Source organism: Ursus maritimus, unplaced genomic scaffold (genome assembly GCF_017311325.1).
Source record: "Ursus maritimus isolate PB19 unplaced genomic scaffold, ASM1731132v1 scaffold_11, whole genome shotgun sequence".
Taxonomy (NCBI): Eukaryota; Metazoa; Chordata; class Mammalia; order Carnivora; family Ursidae; genus Ursus; species Ursus maritimus.
In genome coordinates, this window is record NW_024423453.1 from 62,728,601 (window position 1) to 62,749,830 (window position 21,230).

At 47.7% G+C, this 21,230-nt stretch overlaps 1 protein-coding gene across 1 annotated transcript in view; it reads left to right on the forward strand.

The window, feature by feature from the left end:
• The window catches only part of XKR6 (XK related 6), a 308,239-nt gene that overhangs the window by 277,309 nt on the left and 9,700 nt on the right, over positions 1 to 21,230 (forward strand). The window contains exon 2 of the mRNA XM_040626459.1: positions 39 to 235. Within this exon, the coding sequence (XP_040482393.1) occupies positions 39 to 235 (197 nt within the window). The remainder of the gene's footprint in view (positions 1 to 38; positions 236 to 21,230) is intronic.

Below are 21,230 nucleotides of genomic sequence, written 5' to 3' on the forward strand. Positions count from 1 at the left end.
AACCACGCTCTGTGTGTTCTTTCTTGTTCTCTCGGCAGGTATATCCGCACCATGTACCTGGGGATTCAGAGCCAGCGGCGGAAGGAACACCAGCGACGCTTCTACTGGGCTATGATGTACGAATATGCAGACGTCAACATGTTGCGCCTCCTTGAGACCTTCCTGGAGAGCGCCCCCCAACTGGTGCTACAGCTCTGCATAATGATCCAGAAGAACAGCGCTGAGACGCTGCCCTGTGAGTGTCCCCCCCACCCACAGGAGGCCGGGGAAATGACCTTCTTGTGGGCTGGGACAGGGCCCTGCTCTCCAGCTGGGGACCACCTGGTGACTGCCTCCTGCACACTCACTACCTGCACACCGTACGGGCATTGCCCATCCCAATCCCCGAGTCCCCGTGATGCCCATGCCACCATGTGATGTGAGCCAGCCCACACCAAGAGCGTGTGAGTGGTACAGACGTTCTTCATACCCCTGTGTGCAAGCCTGCTGCACCTGCTCATGATCACTCTGTTCCACGAGCAGAGCAGAGCCAGGGGCTCAAATGTCCCTGGGAGCAGAAGAATGGAGTGCCCTGGCTCTCCCAATCTGGGGGAAATGGCCCCTTTTCTTTGGTGCTGGTCTGAGCCGAGGTGTTTGCACATCCATGGGATGGGGAGATGGCCTAGGGATGGCACGTGACAGAAGACTAAATCACGTTAGGCAACGCCAGCAGTTTTAGATATTTTTAAGCTGTAGTGCTCTTGCTTCAAACCCAAGTTTATGTAGCAAGCCCATTTTAAAACATGTTCAAACAGCTTTGTTCTAATTAGATAGGGGTAGGGGCCCCAGAACCAGGTGCACCCCACCCACTGGCCCCACTCCCTTCATGGCCCCAGATGGTCTCCAAGGAACCCCAGAAGTCCCCAGAGCCCATTCAGACAGTACTGACCTCTACAGCAGCGGAAGTCTCTAGGCGCCACCTGATTACCTGAGAAGCCCTTTTGAGGTTACACTTTGTGGGTCAAGGCAGAGTCTCACACCAGATCCCCGACAGTCAGACGGACCACAAGTGCCATGGTTGTGTCTCAGATTGTATTTCAGGGGGACTGGAGCTCCAGCATGGGAGAAGGCCTAGAATGAGGAGGGGCTGAAGATGGCATCATGCAGGGGACACTGGGAACATTTAGTCTGAGGAAGACTTGGGATGCCTGAATCACAACATTTGAAGGGATGTCAGGGGGAGGATGGTCATCCCAAAGGGATGGAGGGAGCTACAGAGAGAGTGTTATCTGTTCAACATGCAGCAAACATTTCAAACAGCAAGAGCCATCCAGTGATGGAAAGAACGTCTCATCAGGTAGTGAGTTTCCTGTCACTAGGAATGCTCAAGCAGAGATGCTGCTGAGGAGACTCAGCCCAGAGGTTCCTGACTCCAAAGGGCATGAGCTTGTATGATCTGGGGTAGCAAGACAGCTGCTGTCCATGCCCCACCTCTCCTGGCCAGTGGGGCCTCCTGGACCCATGGGTTCTCACCTCTGGATGCCACAGCTCCTCTAGGTGCTCCAGTGGACCCTCGGTGTCACATGTTCATGAACATCTGCAGAGCGCTCTCCAGTGCGCACCTGCTCCTTGACCCCAGCTTAACCCAGGTGGTCTGCCAAGGGCAGCCAAGCTCTGGCCTTAATGGAACAGCTTTGCCTCCTTACTTTTTCCAGACTGGCTGGCCCTTTGCAATCTGCATTCCCCTAGTCACTTATGCAGAAAGGGAGTTTCATCTTCAAAGGCCAGCCAAAGGTTCAGACCAGTGAACTTGATCGTGACATTTAGAGCCCAAGGACCTGGTCCTAAATTCAACTCTGCTGCCAACAGAGTCCCCCACCCTCTGGGAACTTGGCTCCCAGCTGAAGCCTCCTGCCCACCCCCAATCCAGGACAGCCCCAGCCAGAAGTGCCCCCAAGGGAAAGGAGTCTCTGTCCCACAGAATGCTGGCTGCTGTCCTGCCAACTCCTCACAGAAGCAAGGAGTGGGGGGATGTGGGGAACTTTGAGGAGCATCGCCCACTGTTAGGAGGAGGTTTCTCCCAGCCCCTGGGATCAGCCTGGAGCCAGGGCCCAGCCTGAGTCTGCAGCACCAGGGACCTGTCCTGGAGAAGGGCTGGAAGGAGATAAATAGTTAGCTCCACTGGGGTATCCGGACACTAAACAAGAAGCCACACTGAGGATGGCAGGGCTGACAGTCCATCTGGTCTGTCCCTTCTTTTTTGGGTAGACTCCCATTCACATGTACAGACATACTGCCACTGACAACAGGAAGACTAGGGAATGTGGGGACCCAGTCTTCAGGGTGCCCGCGGAGCCAGGCCATCTGCTTGGGCAATGAACTGGTGTGACTGCCCACGCTGAGGCCCTGGGAGTCCCTGCTTCTCCAGACCTTGGAGAAAAGTGTGCAGCATTTGGAGAGTACCATTTGTTTTAGGACCAAGAGAATCACTCAGTGATTGATTCTGGAGCAAAACCAGTGTCCCAGGATCTGACATGCATGTCCCTGGCAGTGGCTGAGGTGCCCAGGGTTGGGCACAGTGACCGTGCCTGCTTGCTAGAGCTGCCACACCTGCTGCCCTCAGATCCCCGGGCTGCAGCTGCCCCGCCCGGGGCAACAGGATTTAGGGGACAGATTGTGGTGGGGGCTGGGGAGGGCCCCTCTCGCTCCCATCTGAGTCTTCCTTTTTCCAACTCTGTTGCAGTCTGAGACCCCATCTAAACCATCCCTTGCTGTGTTAGTTTCAAATCTCCTTCCAACCCCACTGTATCTCCAGGGCAGCCAAGTTATCCTTCTTGAACTCTCAGCCACACCCTGGCACCCCCAAATAGATGGAGCAGGTGGCAGGGTGATGCAGGGGGTGAGCTCCTGATAAGACATTCATCACAGACCAAGATCCTGGTCACCACTTACACCCTGCTGTTATTTTAGACATTGCCCTTCCCCTTTGTAAGGCCTCCTTTTCTGCTTGGTATCATGGGGAGGATGGCGATAATACCTAAGAGCTAGGGGAGATGCAAGAATGTAATAATGCATGTGGGAGGGAGTTAAGATGGCGGAGGAGTAGGGGACCCCTTTTTTAGATGGTCCCCTGAGTCGAGTTGGATAGGTACCAGACCAGCCTGAACATCCACAGAATCAGCCTGAGATGCTGAAAGATACATCTGGATCTCTACAAATGAACATCTCCAGCGCTGAGTATTGAGGTACGAAGCGGGGAACCATGAAACCACGCACAGATATCAGAAGATAAATGGAAGAGGGAGGGAGCCGCTGCATTTGGGCGCCGGGAAGTGGTAGCCACCTGCACAGGGGAGCAGGCAGACTTGCGGACCGGCACCCGTGAGAGAGCAGACTGAGACCATGAGCCGGGGAACGCGCGCCTCCAGACTGAAACGGAGCTCCGGTGTGCTCACTGGAACCAGACTGAGACCGGGAGCTCCAGGAGCGCGCGGGGGCAGCTGGCGGCTGGCAGCTAGTGGTGTTAGAAACACAAAGGACAGAGACGTACCTGCCCTGGAAGTGAGGGCTGGGATGCCGGGTGTGGTGCGCACATCCCGGGACGCTGCAGGGTTGAGCAGCACCAACAGAAACAGAGTTAAAGTGGCCAGAACATCAGTGGAGAACAGTCCGTGATCCCTCTGTTCTGAGACAGAGGCTGAGATTCGGCCACTGCTGCTCTGACTCTCAGAAGAGGCACAGCAAACCGCCAGGGAAAGCCGCCAGAGAACAAAAGCCTGGAAATACCGGCTCACAGGGTGCCCATCCCCATCCCCCCTCGCAGGGGACACGGAGACTCTACCCAAACAAGGTTGCCTGAGTATCAGCGCAGCTGGCCCCTCCCCCAGAAGGCAGGCTGAAAAATCAAGAAGCCCACATCCCTAAGATCCCTATAAAACAAGGGTGCACGGCCTGGGTCCCGGTCAATAATTTGGCCTCTGGAAAACCCTGCAATCTCTCCTCATCAGAATGATGAGAAGGAGAAATCCCCCCCAGCAAAGAAAAGACAATGAGTCTGTGGCCTCTGCCACAGAACTAATGGATATGGATATAACCAAATTATCAGAAATGGAATTCAGAGTAACAATGGTCAAGATGATGTGTAGACTTGAAAAAAGTATTAACGAAAATGTTAATGAGAATATAGAATCTCTAAGGGCAGAAATGAGAGCGAATCTGGCAGAAATTAAAAATTCTATGAGTCAAATGCAGTCAAAACTAGAGGCTCTGATGGCCAGGTTGAATGAGGCAGAAGAACGTATTGGCAAATTGGAGGATGGGTTAGTAGAAGAGAAAGCTAAAATAGAATCTGGACTCAAAAAAATCCACGCTCAGGAATGTAGGTTACGGGAATTTACTGACTCAATAAAACATTCCAATGTCAGAATCATCAGCATCCCCGAGGGGGTGGAGAAAAACAGAGGTCTAGAAGAGATATTTGAACAAATTGTAGCTGAAAACTTCCCTAATCTAGCAAGGGAAACAAACATTCGTGTCCAAGAGGCAGAGAGGACCCCTCCCAAGCTCAACCACGACAAACCTACGCCACGTCACGTCATAGTGCAATTCGCAAATATTAGATCCAAGGATACAGTATTGAAAGCGGCCAGGGCAAAGAAATTTCTCATGTACCAAGGCAAAGGTATCAGAATTACATCAGACCTGTCTACACAGACCTGGAATGAGAGAAGAGGGGGAGCATTTTTAAAGCTCTTTCGGAAAAAAACATGCAGCCAAGGATCCTTTATCCAGCAAGGCTGTCATTCAGAATTGATGGAGAAATAAAGACCTTCCAGAATCACCAGTCATTGACCAATTTTGTAAATATTTAAAGCTCTTTCAGAGAAAAACATGCAGCCAAGGATCCTTTATCCAGCAAGGCTGTCATTCAGAATTGATGGAGAAATAAAGACATTTCAGAATCGCCAGTCACTAACCAATTTTGTAACCACGAAACCAGCCCTACAGGAGATATTACGGGGGGTTCTATAAAAGTAAAAAGGCCCCAAGAGTGATACAGAACAGAAAGTCACAGCCAATACAAACAAAGACTTTACTGGCAACATGGCAACATTAAAATCATATCTCTCAGTAATCAGTCTTAATGTAAATGGTTTGAACCATCCCATAAAACGCCACAGGGTTGCAGATTGGATAAAAAGAAATGACCCATCCATTTGCTGTCTACGAGAGACTCATTTCGAACCCAAAGATGCATTCAGACTGAGAGTAAGGGGATGGAGTACCATCTTTCACGCAAATGGACCTCAAAAGAAAGCTGGGGTAGCAATTCTCATATCAGATAAATTGGATTTTAAACTACAGACTATAGTTAGAGATGCAGAAGGGCACTATATTATTCTTAAAGGAAGTATTCAACAAGTGGATATGACAATTATAAATATATATGCCGCCAACAGGGGAGCAGCAAGATACACAAGCCAACTCTTAACCAGAATAAAGAGACATATAAATAAAAATACATTAATAGTAGGGGACCTCAACACTCCACTCTCAGAAATAGACAGAACACCCTGGCAAAAACTAAGCAAAGAATCAAAGGCTTTGAATGCCATACTCGACGAGTTGGACCTCATAGATATATATAGAACACTACACCCCAGAACCAAAGAATACTCATTCTATTCTAATGCCCATGGAACATTCTCAAGAATAGACCATGTTCTGGGACACAAAACAGGTCTCAACCGATACCAAAAGATTGAAATTATCCCCTGCATATTCTCAGACCACAACGCTCTGAAATTGGAACTCAACCACAAGGAAAAATTTGGAAGAAACTCAAACACTTGGAGACTAAGAACCATCCTGCTCAGGAATGACTCGATAAACCAGGAAATCAAAAATCAAATTAAACAATTTATGGAGACCAATGAGAATGAAAATACAACAGTCCAAAACCTATGGGATACTGCAAAGGCAGTCCTAAGGGGGAAATACATAGCCATCCAAGCCTCACTCAAAAGAATAGAAAAATCTAAAATGCAGTTTTTATATTCTCACCTCAAGAAGCTGGAACAGCAACAGAGGGACAGGCCTAATCCACGCACGAGGAAGCAGTTGACCAAAATTAGAGCTGAAATCAATCAAGCAGAAACCAGAAGTACAGTAGAGCAGATCAACAGGACTAGAAGCTGGTTCTTTGAGAGAATCAATAAAATTGACAGACCACTGGCAAGACTTATCCAAAAGAAAAGAGAAAGGACCCAGATTATTAAAATTATGAATGAAAAAGGAGAGGTCACGACGAACACCATTGAAATTGGAAGGATTATTAGAAATTTTTATCAACAGCTATATGCCAATAAACTAAGCAATCTGGAAGAGATGGAATCCTTCCTGGAAACCTATAAACTACCAAGATTGAAACCGGAAGAAATTGATTCCTTAAACAGGCCAATTAATTATGAAGAAATTGAGTCAGTGATAAACAACCTTCCAAATAACAAAACTCCAGGCCCGGACGGTTTTCCTGGGGAATTCTACCAAACATTCAAAGAAGAAATAATACCTATTCTCCTAAAGCTATTTCAAAAAATAGAAACAGAAGGAAAGCTACCAAACTCATTCTATGAGGCCAATATTACCTTGATCCCCAAACCAGGCAAAGACCCCCTCAAAAAGGAGAATTACAGACCGATTTCCCTAATGAATATGGACGCCAAAATCCTCAACAAGATACTTGCTAATAGAATCCAACAGTACATTAAAAGGATTATCCATCACGATCAAGTGGGATTCATACCTGGGATGCAAGCGTGGTTCAATATTCGCAAATCAATCAGCGTGATACATCATATCAACAAGAAAAGACTCAGGAACCATATGATCCTCTCAATCGATGCCGAAAAAGCATTTGACAAAATACAGCATCCTTTCCTGATTAAAACCCTTCAGAGTGTAGGAATAGAAGGTACATTTCTCAATCTCATAAAAGCCATCTATGAAAAGCCTACTGCAAATATTATTCTCAATGGGGAAAAGCTGGAAGCCTTTCCCTTAAGATCAGGAACTCGACAAGGATGCCCACTCTCGCCACTATTATTCAACATAGTACTAGAAGTCCTTGCAACAGCAATCAGACGACAAAAAGGGATCAAAGGTATTCAAATTGGCAAAGAAGAAGTCAAAATGTCTCTCTTTGCAGATGACATGATACTCTATATGGAAAACCCAAAAGAAGCCACTCCCAAACTATTAGAAGTTATAGAGCAATTCAGTAACGTGGCGGGATACAAAATCAATGCTCAGAAATCAGTTGCATTTCTATACACGAATAACGAGACCGAAGAAAGAGAAATTAGGGAATCCATCCCATTTACAATAGCACCAAAAACCATACGTTACCTTGGAATTAACTTAACCAGAGACGTAAAGGACCTATATTCTAGAAACTATAAATCACTCTTGAAAGACATTGAGGAAGACATAAAAAGATGGAAAGATATTCCATGCTCATGGATTGGAAGAATTAACATAGTTAAAATGTCCATGCTACCCAGAGCAATCTACACTTTCAATGCTATCCCGATCAAAATACCGAGGACATTTTTCAAAGAACTGGAACAAATAGTCCTTAAATTTGTATGGAAACAGAAAAGGCCCCGAATCTCCAAGGAACTGTTGAAAAGGAAAAACAAAGCTGGGGGCATCACAATGCCGGATTTCGAGCTGTACTACAAAGCTGTGATCACAAAGACAGCATGGTACTGGCACAAAAACAGACACATAGACCAATGGAACAGAATAGAGAGCCCAGAAATGGACCCTCGGCTCTTTGGGCAACTAATATTTGATAAAGCAGGAAAAAACATCCGGTGGGAAAAAGACAGTCTCTTCAATAAATGGTGCTGGGAAAATTGGACAGCTACATGCAAAAGAATGAAACTTGACCACTCTCTCACACCATACACAAAAATAAACTCCAAATGGATGAAAGACCTCGATGTGAGACAGGAATCCATCAAAATTCTAGAGGAGAACATAGGCAGCAACCTCTACGACATCGGCCAAAGCAACCTTTTTCATGACACATCCCCAAAGGCAAGAGAAACAAAAGATAAAATGAATTTATGGGACTTCATCAAGATTAAAAGTTTCTGCACAGCCAAGGAAACAGTCAGAAAAACTAAGAGGCAGCCCACGGAATGGGAGAATATATTTGCAAATGACACTACAGATAAAGGACTGGTATCCAAGATCTACAAAGAACTTCTCAAACTCAATACACGAGAAACAAATAAACAAATCAAAAAATGGGCAGAAGATATGAACAGACACTTTTCCAATGAAGACATACAAATGGCTAACAGACACATGAAAAAATGTTCAAAATCATTAGCCATCAAGGAAATTCAAATCAAAACCACACTGAGATACCACCTTACGCCAGTTAGAATGGCAAAAATAGACAAGGCAAGAAACAACAATTGTTGGAGAGGATGTGGAGAAAGGGGATCCCTCCTACATTGTTGGTGGGAATGCAAGTTGGTACAGCCACTCTGGAAAACAGTGTGGAGGTCCCTTAAAAAGTTAAAAATTGAGCTACCCTATGACCCAGCCATTGCACTACTGGGTATTTACCCCAAAGATACAGACGTAGTGAAGAGAAGGGCCATATGCACCCCAATGTTCATAGCAGCATTGTCCACAATAGCTAAATTGTGGAAGGAGCCGAGATGCCCTTCAACAGATGACTGGATTAAGAAGTTGTGGTCCATATATACAATGGAATATTACTCAGCTATCAGAAAGAACGAGTTCTCAACATTTGCTGCAACATGGACGGCACTGGAGGAGATAATGCTAAGTGAAATAAGTCAAGCAGAGAAAGACAATTATCATATGATTTCTCTCATCTATGGAACATAAGAACTAGGAAGATCGGTAGGGGAAGAAAGGGATAAAGAAAGGGGGGGTAATCAGAAGGGGGAATGAAGCATGAGGGACTCTGAGAAACAAACTGAGGGCTTCAGAGGGGAGGGGGTTGGGGGAATGGGATAGACTGGTGATGGGTAGTAAGGAGGGCATGTATTGCATGGTGCACTGGGTGTTATACGCAACTAATGAATCATCGAACTTTACATCAGAAACCAGGGATGTACTGTATGGTGACTAACATAATATAATAAGAAAAACATTTAAAAAAAATGTAATAATGCATGTGGCCACTTTGTAAACTGTCAAGCTCCAAGGGCACCTGGGGTGTGTGTTTGTCATTTCCAGAGCCTGGAGGTGAGTGGTGTGGGTGAGATCCTAGGGAGATCTCACCACCACCTTTGACTCCATGGGTCATCCGTGCCGCAGCCTCCTTGCTGAGCCTGTCCTTTCTGTGATCTTTTCTCAGATTATAAACATAGAGAAGCAGAATGTGAAATCCCTGGAAACTCAAGGGGCAGCCAATGTTGCTCCCCAAGATCTCTCTTGACGTGGGAGCCCGGCGGGGCCGAGTCCCTGAAGGCCGAGTGCAGGGGCTGCTTGGGTGCGCTGCTGTAAGCGGGTCACCTGGGGGGAGAGCCGGAATAGCAAGGGTAGTGATACTGTGGGGCTTCCTCCTTGGGGAGGATCCCCCAGCTCGTCCTCCCACACACCGCTCTTTTAGAGCCAGCGGCTCACTCAGAGGTCGGGTAAGAATTTCCCCACATTTGTTTGGCAGGTGGAATAGGTGTTTCCCAAAATAGGCTTCCATGATTAAATGCATTTGGGAACTGCTGGGCTAAACAAAGGTCAGTGACAATCTTTGCTGTTGGACTGTCATTTCCCAAGACAATGATGGGGTCTGCAGTGTAGCTGGATTGATGGAAAGGAAGGAAACTCGCCGCCGTCACTGAGGACAAACTGCAGGGGGGCATGGCATTGCCCTCTTACTTAATTTCTAGAATGTATGCTCATCACTGGACCGTTTTGTTTAGAAATAGATGCCTTCCTTCTCTTTTTCCCATAAAAGGCTGTATTAGATGTAGACACGTTAAAGAAAATCAGTTTAAACATTAGAAATTGGGAGGAGGGGAAAGAAAGTCTGAAAACCTGGAAATATCGTGGTGATGTGGAGTCTTCCAGCCATGGGAATGCTTGGCACGTGGCAGCATAGAAAGATGGAGGTGATGCCCATCCTGCTTTTTGACAGCGGTTTGACCTTTGGGGAGTTACTGAGCCATTCTGTTCCTCAGTTTTCCTTTCTTTGAAATGGGGATAATATTAGTACCTACCACAGGGGTTGTTATGAGCATTTGATGACATGACCAATGACCAATGTCATTGGCCACATCTGGCCATTTTGTTGTTAGGAGTGGAGTTTTATTATAGATACACTTTCTGAATTGGACTACAAGCTGTGCTGGTGGGATCCATGGCTAATTGGCCTTGCTTTGGTGGGCTTTGGTAACACCTGTTCACTTATACTGTTAATACGAGTAGATGTTTAGGATGCCGCTGCCACTATCACTTTAATAGGTGAGTTTTCCATTGATCTTTCCCCATGCCAACCTCTCCCAACCTTTCCCATCCTCACCTTGCGGTCCTCACGTATCACTGCGCTAATGGTATGGTATTCAGCCTGCAAGACGGATTGTATCCAATTTCCCTCTAAGACCAAACACAAGGGAAAATACGGTAATAATCAACAACCATACAAATATTATGTCAGAGTCATTTGAGCATTTCAGCAAGGTCTTCCTTAAATCTGATGTCTTGAAAGTTTGAACAAAGATAAAAATAAAGACATAAAGGGAGCCAATTATGCTGACATGCCATTTACACTGGTGGTGATGCTGGTAGTGTCTGCTGAAACTTGGCCAGTGTTGTAGGCAGTGATGGGGTTTGCACAGCAGTCGGCATGGCAGGAAAAGTGAGACCGAATGTCACTTCCACCTCCACTGCTTACTGACTTTATGGCACGAGGCAAGTTCATTTCCTAACTAGGCTTCTGGATCTGTACAGTGTGAATAGTAAGTACTTTGGGGATTGTTGTGAAGGTCTAATGAGCTACACATACAGTCCTACAGCAGCTTGCTCGGCATGTGCTGGGTACTTGATACCATCTGCCATTCAACAAAGATGCATTCATTTGGGCGCCGTACTATGTGTGGAGGGGTGACAGGGAACACAACAGATGTGGTCCCTGCCCTCATGAGTCTCCCATTTTTCTGAGCAAACAGAACAAAATCAATGAGACCGATGACACAGGTTAAGTGCTTTGAAGCAAACAAACCTGGTGCTGAGACCACAGATAAGGTGCTGAGGGGTGGAGAGAGCCCCCCTGGGACAGGTGTGTCAGAGAATACCTCTCCAGAGAGCTGACATTTAGGCTAAATATAAACAAAGAAAAGAAGCCAACTGTGGGAAGAGCAGGAATAGCCTTCCAGGCAATGGGAACAGCATATGCAAAGGTCCTGAGGTAGGAAAAGCCTGGCTTGTTCCAGAAAGTGAAAGGACCCAGCATAGCTGAGGTTGGTGGTGGGGGTGGGGGAGGAAAGAGATGTCAGGGGGAGGATGGGGAGGAAGTCAGGGGCCTGATCAGGCAGGGTCCGTGGGGCCCTGCAAGGAGCTTAAGTTGATGCTAAGTGCGGTGAGAAGAGTTATATAGGACAGCTCTAGGATCAGACCTGCATTTCAAGAAGATCCCCTTTCCCGCTGTTCAGGGAAGAGAGCAAGAGCTGAGCCAAGAGATCCAGGGATGAAATTATGGGGCAGAGAGCGTTTGGGAAATGATTCCAAGTGCACGAATTTGGGGGCCATTCTGGAGAGTGAGCCAATAAGACTTGGTAAAGCTGGTGTCAGCGTGATAGAAGGGAGAGGTAGTAGTTTCTAACTGGGTGTGTTGAGATGGAAGAGACTCTGTGGGGGAAAAGATTTGGGGGACTGGATGGAGAATCAGCAGCTCTATCGCTTTTCCTTCTGAGTTTTTCTGATGTTTCCACATGAACATTGGCAGGGGTTGGGGGGATGGGCTTACACCCACATAGCCCCCGAGTCTGCCTTTTTTAGTTAGGCCCAAATGGAGGAGTTAACCTATATGTAGGGCTCTGATGACCACTTTCCCCTGGCATCACACTATCCCCATTTGTCAGGCACCTGCCATGGGCCAGGCGCTATGTTGGGAATGCGCTTTCGAAGACATCTGCCCTTCAGGAGTTTGTGTCTGGTGCAGCACATTTTAAATTCTGTGATAGCTGCACGCACAGAGGAGGGATATATAACTGTTTCCAGGGGCATGACAGAGGAGGTAGCATTTGATCTGAGTCTTAATGGAGGAATAGGAGCTTGCCTGAAAGAGATGTTTGGGTGGCTGTTGTGGACAGGGAACTGTAAGCGCCAAGAGATGGGGAGGCCTGGGAGAGGGAAGAGCAGACAGGAAGTGAGTGGTCATGGGCACCGAGAGTGGAGGGTGTATTGTGGCGAGTGTGGGGGGTGGTGGTGGTGATGAGGATGATGCTCCCAATACTAGTTAAGACTTTTGGGGAGCTCTGTGTGCCAGAGACTAGTTTAAGAGCTTTACATGGATTAACCCATTAAGGTCCCATGGCAGCCCTATGAGTAGATCTTTTTTATTATTCCCATTTTATAGATGATGAAACTGAGGTCCAAAGACTTTAAGTAACAGCATGAGGCAGCCAGCAGGCTTGTAGCTGACACAGCCGGATCTTTATCTAGGTAGCTGGGCTCCAATGCCTGTGTCCTTAGCAGGGATGGCTGTGTCTGAGTCTTAAAGAGACAGACTCAGGTGGGTTCTGTGGGAAGTGGTTACTGATGCAGGGAGGGAGCGGAGGTTGATATGCACTGTGGACCCGTCTGCTCCAGCGTGTGTGTGTATGTGTGCATGTGTGTGTATGTACCTTAGATGTAATTATACTGACTGGGTCAGAAGATAATGCTTCTGCTTCTTGCCACTGAAATCTCTGCCCAGGGCTTGGCTTTTTGAAAATGTTAGTCTTAGTTTTCCAGAGCATTTTGTGCAAGCCACCTCTGCTAAGCACCCAGGGGGAAGCCTTGCTGTCTTACTATGGAGCTAAGCTCGGCTGATCGAGGAGTGAGGGAATGGACCCAAGACCCGGGACCCTCCCAGCTCCCCTAAACGCCTAGTGATAAAGACACACAGCCCTTTAACTGGCCTTTCCTTGGGGTTAGTTTCTATTCTAACCCTGGAGACCAAGAGAGCTTGGCCAGACACAAGTGGGTGGCTTACCCAGTTAGTGAGAGATTTGGTATTAAAACCCAGTGATCCCCATTTCCATATGGTGCAAGTTCCTTTTGTCTTCTTAGGTCCCTCTGGGAACCCTCAGAAAACCCCAGGCATCCCCAGATACCCTCTGAGCTATGTGTGTCCCCCTCAACCCTCTAATTCAGATAGGGGGAAAGACTGGAAATCCCAGGATGGGACCAGAAGCTCCAGACAACCACAAGAGCTGGGGCTGGAACTTGAAGGTAGAGCCACCTCTGAGCACAGAACCAGTCCCACTCAGGGAGCACCCACAGGGGATGCAATTCTCCCTTCAGAGATGATCAAAAGCAGATCCAACTTGTTCTCACAGGTGACACTCCACCATGCAAAACTTTACAGGTGCCCCAGAAGCGCTGTGAGTGGCGGTCAGGCAGGGGCTCTGCATGAAGGCACCTCTGGTGCCAAAACACTTGAATCTCATGACTTCAGTGTCCAAAGGGATTTAGAGCAATGGGATCTTTCGAACTGAAGAGGGTGACTAGGCCGTCTAACCCACCCTCCTTGTTTAACATACGGGAAGCTGAAGCACAGAGAGGTAAGTAAGTTGCCCAAGGTCACACAGCAAGGAAGACTCTCAGAAGAGGCTCCTCTTCCCTGCCACCCTGGGCCTGCGATTGAGATGGTAGCAAGGCATCTACAAGATGGAGTTCAAATACCAAGCCTCGCCCAGGTAGTTCTTCCTACCACCCACCTCCCATCAATACCACCATATCCAGCACCAAAGTTATATAAAAATCAGCAGCTTATACTAAGATGAGGAAGCATGAGAAAGTATTAAACCCTGCCTTCAGACACTAGTGTTCTTTTAATCTTAAGAACAAAATGCAATTGATCTATTGCACCAAACAACATCAGATAATGAATCACCTCATCCAGAATCACAGGGAGCCTCTGTGCCCCACCCCCAGCCCTTACTAGTGCATGGAGCCCTTCTCTCAAGCTCACTCCCCTGCTGAGCTGGAGTCGCCCATCTCCAAGAGCTGATCCAGGGTTTCAGACCAAGTCGGTACAGAGGTCTTCTAGCCTTTGATGTCAATTTCCAGGTTGCTTATCACTTGTCTGTGGCTTCACCGGGAGCAGATAAAGAAAAGAAAAGAGGTGCAATCCTCTGTTCCCTCCCTTCTCCTGGCTGTCCTGTATCTTCTTCACCTATAACTGAAAAGAAGAGACGTACACGGGCATAACTGCCTTCTCAGGCCAGAACACAAAAATTGACCTCTCCTGTTTCCCCCACGGTGGTGGGAGTAGTGGGTGCTTTCCCCCTCTTTCCAGCTCTGTTTCCTGTGCTCCTTCTGAGGAGACACCCTCCTTCTCCCCCATGCAATACCTACTTGGTGTCTGACCAGCCAACTCCAGCGTACAGTCCTGCTTCAGCTACCAATGGCTCCTTGTTCAACAGCTCTTATGGACTCTGGGAAACAAACCTAGGGCTTCAGAGGGAAGGGGAGTGGGGGATTGGGATAGGCTGGTGATGGGTATTAAGGAGGGCACATATTGCATGGTGCACTGGGTGTTATACGCAAGTAATGAATCATGGAACTTTACATCAAAAACTTGGGATGTACTGTATGGTGACTAACACAACATAATAAAAAATTATTATTAGAAAAATAATAAAACTGTATACTTTTAAACAGAATTTGCAAGAATTTTAAGCAGAGACCTCCACTCTTCCAGTGCACGTTCCAGCTTGAATCTGCATATGGTTCCGAGGCCCTGGCTGAGATGGCCCCTAACAACTGGCAAGAGAAAAAGAGAGGCAGAGTTCTTTTCTCTTTCTTTAATCGTAGCAATTTTTTTAATTCTCTTTTTTTAATCACAGTATAAGTGAAATCTAGCCTCTTAACAAACTTAAATTTTTACGAGCAAAAGAAAACATAGTATGTACATATGAAGGAGACTTCTTAAAGCAGCAGGACAAATATGAGAAAGGCAAACGAAATCGATTTCATTGTAGTTACCACCAATGGAACAGCAATTGGCCACCTGGAAACATTTGTGCATGAGTTGCTGAAACACAGAGGGCCATCCAGGCAAGTCTTCCTGAGCTCACACGGGCTGTCCAGTACCACTTTGTGGGGGAAGGCTCTGAGGGATGCAAATTCAGAAGCCTGAGCAGTAACTGTAATTGGGCGGCTGATTCACTTACTCAGTAACCATTTATTAAGCACTTACAATGTGCTGAGCACGGTTCTAGGAGCCGGGGGCAGACATAGCCATAAACAAAACAGAAAGTCCTGTCCTCACGGAGCTTACATTTCTTGCAGAGACAGGCAAACAATGAACAAAACAAATATCTTATTTTCTATATTAGCAAATGAGAGGCACTCAGAAGAGCAATGAAATCTGGGAAGAGAGACGGGAGGGGAGCAGAGCTGTGGGCAGTTTTCAGTACGGCGGCTGGGAAAGGTTCCCTGGACAAGGTGACCTCTGAGCAAAGAAGTGAGGATGGGAGGGAGCCAGCCATGCAGATTTTGGAAGCAAGTGTGCCAGGAAGAGAGGACAGCCAAGGGCAAGGCCTTGAGCTAAGAGAGTGCCTCCGGTGTCTGAGGGGTGGCATGGAGGCTGAGATGGTCTCTCAGCTGCTTCTGTAGCTTAGCCTGGCCTAGAGGTCTTGCCAGCAGAGCTGCCGCTTGCTTATTTACTTGTTTGTTTGTTTGTTTGTTTGTTTGTTTAAATAGCTTTATTGAGATACAACTTACATACCATTCAATTCATCCACTTGAAGTGTACAAGTCACTGGCTTTAGTATATTCGCAGAGTTGTTACAGTTCATCTGAGAACATTTCCATTGCCACGTAAAGACACTTCACCCCTGGCAGAGCTGCTCTCCTGTGAGCAACTTCCCTGCAGAGGACAAAGGCTGGCAGAAGGAGCACTGGGTGGGTAGCCTGTGACTCTAAGGAAGAGAAAAGGGGGAAAATCTCAGTGAAATTGGGGCAGTAGAGATCTTTAATTAGCCTTGACATTCACATTAGAGACGATCACGGGAACTTGGAGCTCCAGGAAAGACTGCAGTGAAATGATCTTCATAAGATCTTTTCTATTCCTTAAGATTCCCAAGGAAGGAAAGCCTGCACGTTTCACAAACAATGCTTTCCCATGTCTCACATGTCTCACCACTGGGGAGGGGAGCAGAATGGCAGAGACCCCGAGAAGGAAACCCCGGGGGGTGACCCCCCCCTTGGCTGTTCCACGTCCTGCGTGGTTGTGGGTGAATCACCCTCTCTGAGCCTCAACTTGTTCATCTGTAAAATTTACCCCCAGGGCCCCATTCGATTTGGGACCCAGCTGGAGGTGTGAGGCTGGTCAGGACATCAAGAGGAGTTGTAGAGTGTGGCATTCACTCTAGGGCCAACCTGAGGTAAGGATGGGTCCAAAGCTGACCAGAGAAGAGCTGAGTCCTCAATGAATTCTAGGCCTTCTTGTGCGTTGAGGCCCCACACACCCCAGGCTGCCAGACCCTGGAGCTCAGGAGCCTGCCGGCTGGAAAATTTGCCTCCCCGTGACAAAAGCGGGGGCCCCCGCATTCCCTTTACCCTTCAGCCTTCACCAGTGACAGCCCAGAGCTTTGAGTCCTTTTCTGCTTGTCTTCATGGTGGTCTCCTGAGACCATCACCTGGAAGAAAAGTTGCTGTATCCTGTTTTGCATTGTAGAAAGCTCCTAGTGTGGAACTCCTATGCCTGGCTTCACACACTTGCTCTTCAGCCTCTCCAACAAGGCCTTAACCTCTTTGAGCCTTGGGTCTCTCATTTGTAAAGCAGAGCTAATAACTCCTGCCTCAGAGGGGTTTTATCAGGAGTGAGATGCATTTGTTCTCGACACACAGGAGGCCCTCTGACAATGGCAGCTAGTATTTCTATCGCCAGCCATGGAAGGCGCACACTGCTGTCATCCTCAGCAAGGCTCTGATTGGACGCCATTTTCCCTGGAAGACTTTTCTTGTTCAGGGCCACTGACCGCTGAGAAGTTGAGCTCAGGGGCCAGGACCACTCCCAAGAAAGCCCCACACAGGCACACAGCAACCTCACCTGCTGGGCAGTCTGCTTCCCTGCTCACCTGAGCTGCTGTGGGGCTGAACCCTGGTGTGGAACTGAACAATGTCTGAGAACCACCTGTGCCCCAAGCTTCTGTCACAGCCCAGTCCGGAAGCAGGACCAGGACCGTTGAGCGGTGAGCAGAGGCAGTGAGGCCAGAATGCCCACAGTCCAGTTCTAGTTAATCAAAGTCGGTCATCTTCAGGGCCTCGGTGGCCCCAGGTAAAGGAACACAAGACCATTTTGGCTGGCAGAATTTCTAGGGCTTTGACAACCATATCATATCTCACACCAGGGAAGACAGGATCCACTCTGACTCCCAGCCTTTTAAGAAGATTTTATCGGCTTGGGGTCCCTGGGTGGCACAGTCAGTTGAGCTTCTGACTCTTGGTTTCAGCTCAGGTCATGATCTCAGGGTTGTGAGATCGAGCCCTGCGTTGAGCTCCATGCTCAGTGGGGAGTCTGCTTGAGATTCTCTCTCCCTCTCCTTCTGCCCCTCCCGCTTGTGTTCTCTCTCTCTCTCTCTCTAAAATAAATAAATAAATCTTAAAAAAAAAAAGATTTTATCGGTTTCTAAATGACTATAACTTTCCAAGTCCCCTCCTACACAAAGCCCGCAGGCCCCACACCGTCACATTTCTGAAGGGGCAGGGGACAGTACGAGGAGGCTGCAGTGAACTTTGCCTTTGCCTCGAGAGGTCTGATCTCATCCTATACTGTCCCAAACAGGCCAGAAACAAGACCCTAGACATCCTATGGCAAAACTAAAAAACTCGAAGTCTAGATTTTATCAACCCAAAACAGAGGAAAAGCAATGCCAAGAAGCTGAGCAGAGCAATCTCTCAAAGCCATTCCCATGTCAAGTTGAAGCTTTCTGCTCCCTCTAACTTGATTGCTAATTCATTTCAATATCAGTAATATTAAAACTTAAGAAGAGCTAATGCATGTGAGGCATTTTAGAATTTCGAGAGCACTTAGACATTTGTCCTGAGGCTCAGGATTGTTGACATGACCATCATGAACGCACATCTTTGGTACTATGGAATACTCGATGTGTATTCAATATGTATATATACACTATGTATATTTGTTCTCTCTATATAGATATATGGGTATACACACACTATATAGAGATATATGAATAGGTTGTATAGTATGTATATATATCAAAGATGTGCCTGAGTTTTATACTTATAATTCATTAAATACTCCAAATCCACATTTTTATCCATGGTTCACAATAAAATAAGGCCAGAGGTGTTTGTACCAAAGCCCATGTCCTTTCCAGGGCATCTCATGACCTGGGTTAAAATGCACTCACTCTGGGAGCATCAGGGCATTGAGCCTGGTTGGCCATTTGCTCCTCAAGGAGAAGGGATTTACTGGAACTTTCCAGTGACAGCAGATGGCCTTCTTCACTGTGTGCTCCAGGCCAGCCAGGATCCAGGCGTCTGAGTCCTGCCCCACGCCAGCTGAGTGGCTGACATTTGTTCTAGAATCTCTAAAGTTTGTCTTTCTCCAGCTGGCTGTGAAGATTGTATTTCGATAGTGCTGACAGCATCTTAGAAAGAAGAGACAAGCGAAAAGAGGTCTGGCTTTAGCTTTCCTCTGCTGGGTCCTTTAAATATCAGTGCTTGACCTTGAGGCTCCTCGTAGGGAGCGCTGCTACCTTCCTGTTATCCACCATGTTCCCAGAGTGGCTGTGAGCCCCTGGTGTGTGCTGCTCAGAAAAGACTCATCCTACAGATATCAGACCCAAGAGATGCTGTTCTCACATCCTCTCCCAACATCACACTGTGTCTACACCCCATGGGCCACTTCCAGGATAGTCACTTCTCAGGAGGAACTCTTTAGAAAGCTTCAATCTCCAGCTATTAGACACACCCAGGTTCCTAGTCTGGTTTTTGACTTACTGAGGACATTGAGGAAATAGGAATACCCCATCACAAGGCTAAGACTTAACCTCATCAGTACTAGATCTGGGACCAAATAATTCTTTGCTGTGTGTTGGGGGGCTGTCCTGTGCATTAAAGAAGGTTTAGCAGCTCCTCTGACCCCTGCCCACTAAAAACCAGTACCACTAATACCGGGTGTTGTGACATTGCCAAATATCCCCAGTGGGGGTGGGGGAAAAACCACTCCTGCTGAGGACCTTTGCCCTGCTGTTAAATGGATGATGATGGGTGTTGTGGGCTGAATCTTGCCCCCTCTGGATTAGTTGGTTTGCATGGGAAAGGCACCCTGTTTCTTGCTCTTCCTAGGAGGGTCCGCAGGGTGCCAGAGATCAAAGCAGGAGAATAAAAAGACATGCTTGATGCAATAACCTCAGGCAAATCCTCTTACCTCCTTGAGCCTTGGTTTCCTCGTCTGTAAAATGGGTCACCAATAGACATTTCATGGGATTATTTCAGAATTAAATGAAGTAACACAAGCAAAGTATGTGGCATAATGCCTGATACATGGGAAACGCTCAATTGAATGTTAGTTCCTCTTTATTTCTCTCTTCTACCCTCGAGGATTTCTTCCTGAGGGACAATGGCATACATGTTGGCTCCCAGGGAATTCCCCTGTCCCACATTCAGCGCTAGAGGTGGGCAGTTGTAATTGCAGCTGGGGTCACCGGCCTCTTTCCCTACGGGCCCACTTAGGAATCAGAGGAGAGCTACGGGCTCTTTTATGAGAAAAATACCCACGCAACGTTTTTGTTGTTGTTGTTGTTGTTTTTTACCCACACAATTTTGTACATAGTTTCAGAAGGATCAGACCAAATCCCTGCTTTTGGAACATATGCACTTTAAAAAAGAGAGAGAAAGAAGGAACAAGTAAGAGAGTAAGAGATAAAGTCTATCAAGGTGGTGGGGGAAAGGCTAAGGTAGAAAACAAAGCATGGAAAGTGGGAAGAGACACGGGGCGGGGGGGGGCATGCAGTTTTCAGTGTGGCGGTCAGGGACAGCCCCACAGGGAAACTAGTCTCTGTCTCGGGCTTGGTGAGGCACTTCACTTGGACAAGTGGGGGAAGGACATTTCAGGCAGAGGAAGAGCAAGTGCCTATGCCCTGAGTTGGGAGGGAGCCGGGAGCACATCTAGGGCTGAGGGAGTGAGGAGCCAGAGGCAAGTGACCACCACCAGCACCCCCCACCCCTGGCAAGGGGCTGGGTCACGTAGGGCCTTGCACAAAAGCCTGACTCCCTGGAAGGAGCTCAGATCTGTACCCACTGGGGAAGGGTGTTGCTGAAGGGCAGGAGCAGGGAATTGACGAATTACACTTCTTGCTCCCCGGCAGTATCCTGGGAGACCCTGAAGGCCCTTGAAAGGACCCACCAAGGTGTTAACCCAGGACAAGATGGCACATCAGTCAGGAAAGGCTGGCCATGCCACGATGTGGAATACCCAAACAATTCTGGTGCCTTGAAACTTCAACTCGTTTCCTTCTCATTGCATGTCTGTCACAGGTGGAGCAGTGTATTCTTGGAGCATGGAAGAGTGTGGCCTTCTGCCTGCAAGTGACACACGTATTTCTGCTCGTGTGTCCGTGGTCAGAACCAGCCACAGACCACACCTGAGTTCAATGGGNNAGGAATGCACGTCACCCCACAGAAAAGGCGTGGAAAATCCGTGACCACGGGCAGCCTACCCTGCCTGGGAGGCCATGCAGAGGGTCATGCTGTAGCTTAGTCACTTTGACTGGATTGTGAATAGACTGGGAAATGTGAGCATTTCCAAGGACAAGGGCAGACACAGGGGAATGAGTTAGGAGGCTGTTCCAATAGCCCAGGCAAGGGAGATGGACGAGAACTATGTCTCTGCACATACCAGGATGCTCAGGGCCTTCCAGGGGTGGGTCCTCAGGTGAGCAGGCCCACAAGTTTGACTTTGTCAGTGCTCACAGAGATGATCAGAGGGCTGCCACACAGTAACCAAACTGATAAGAAAT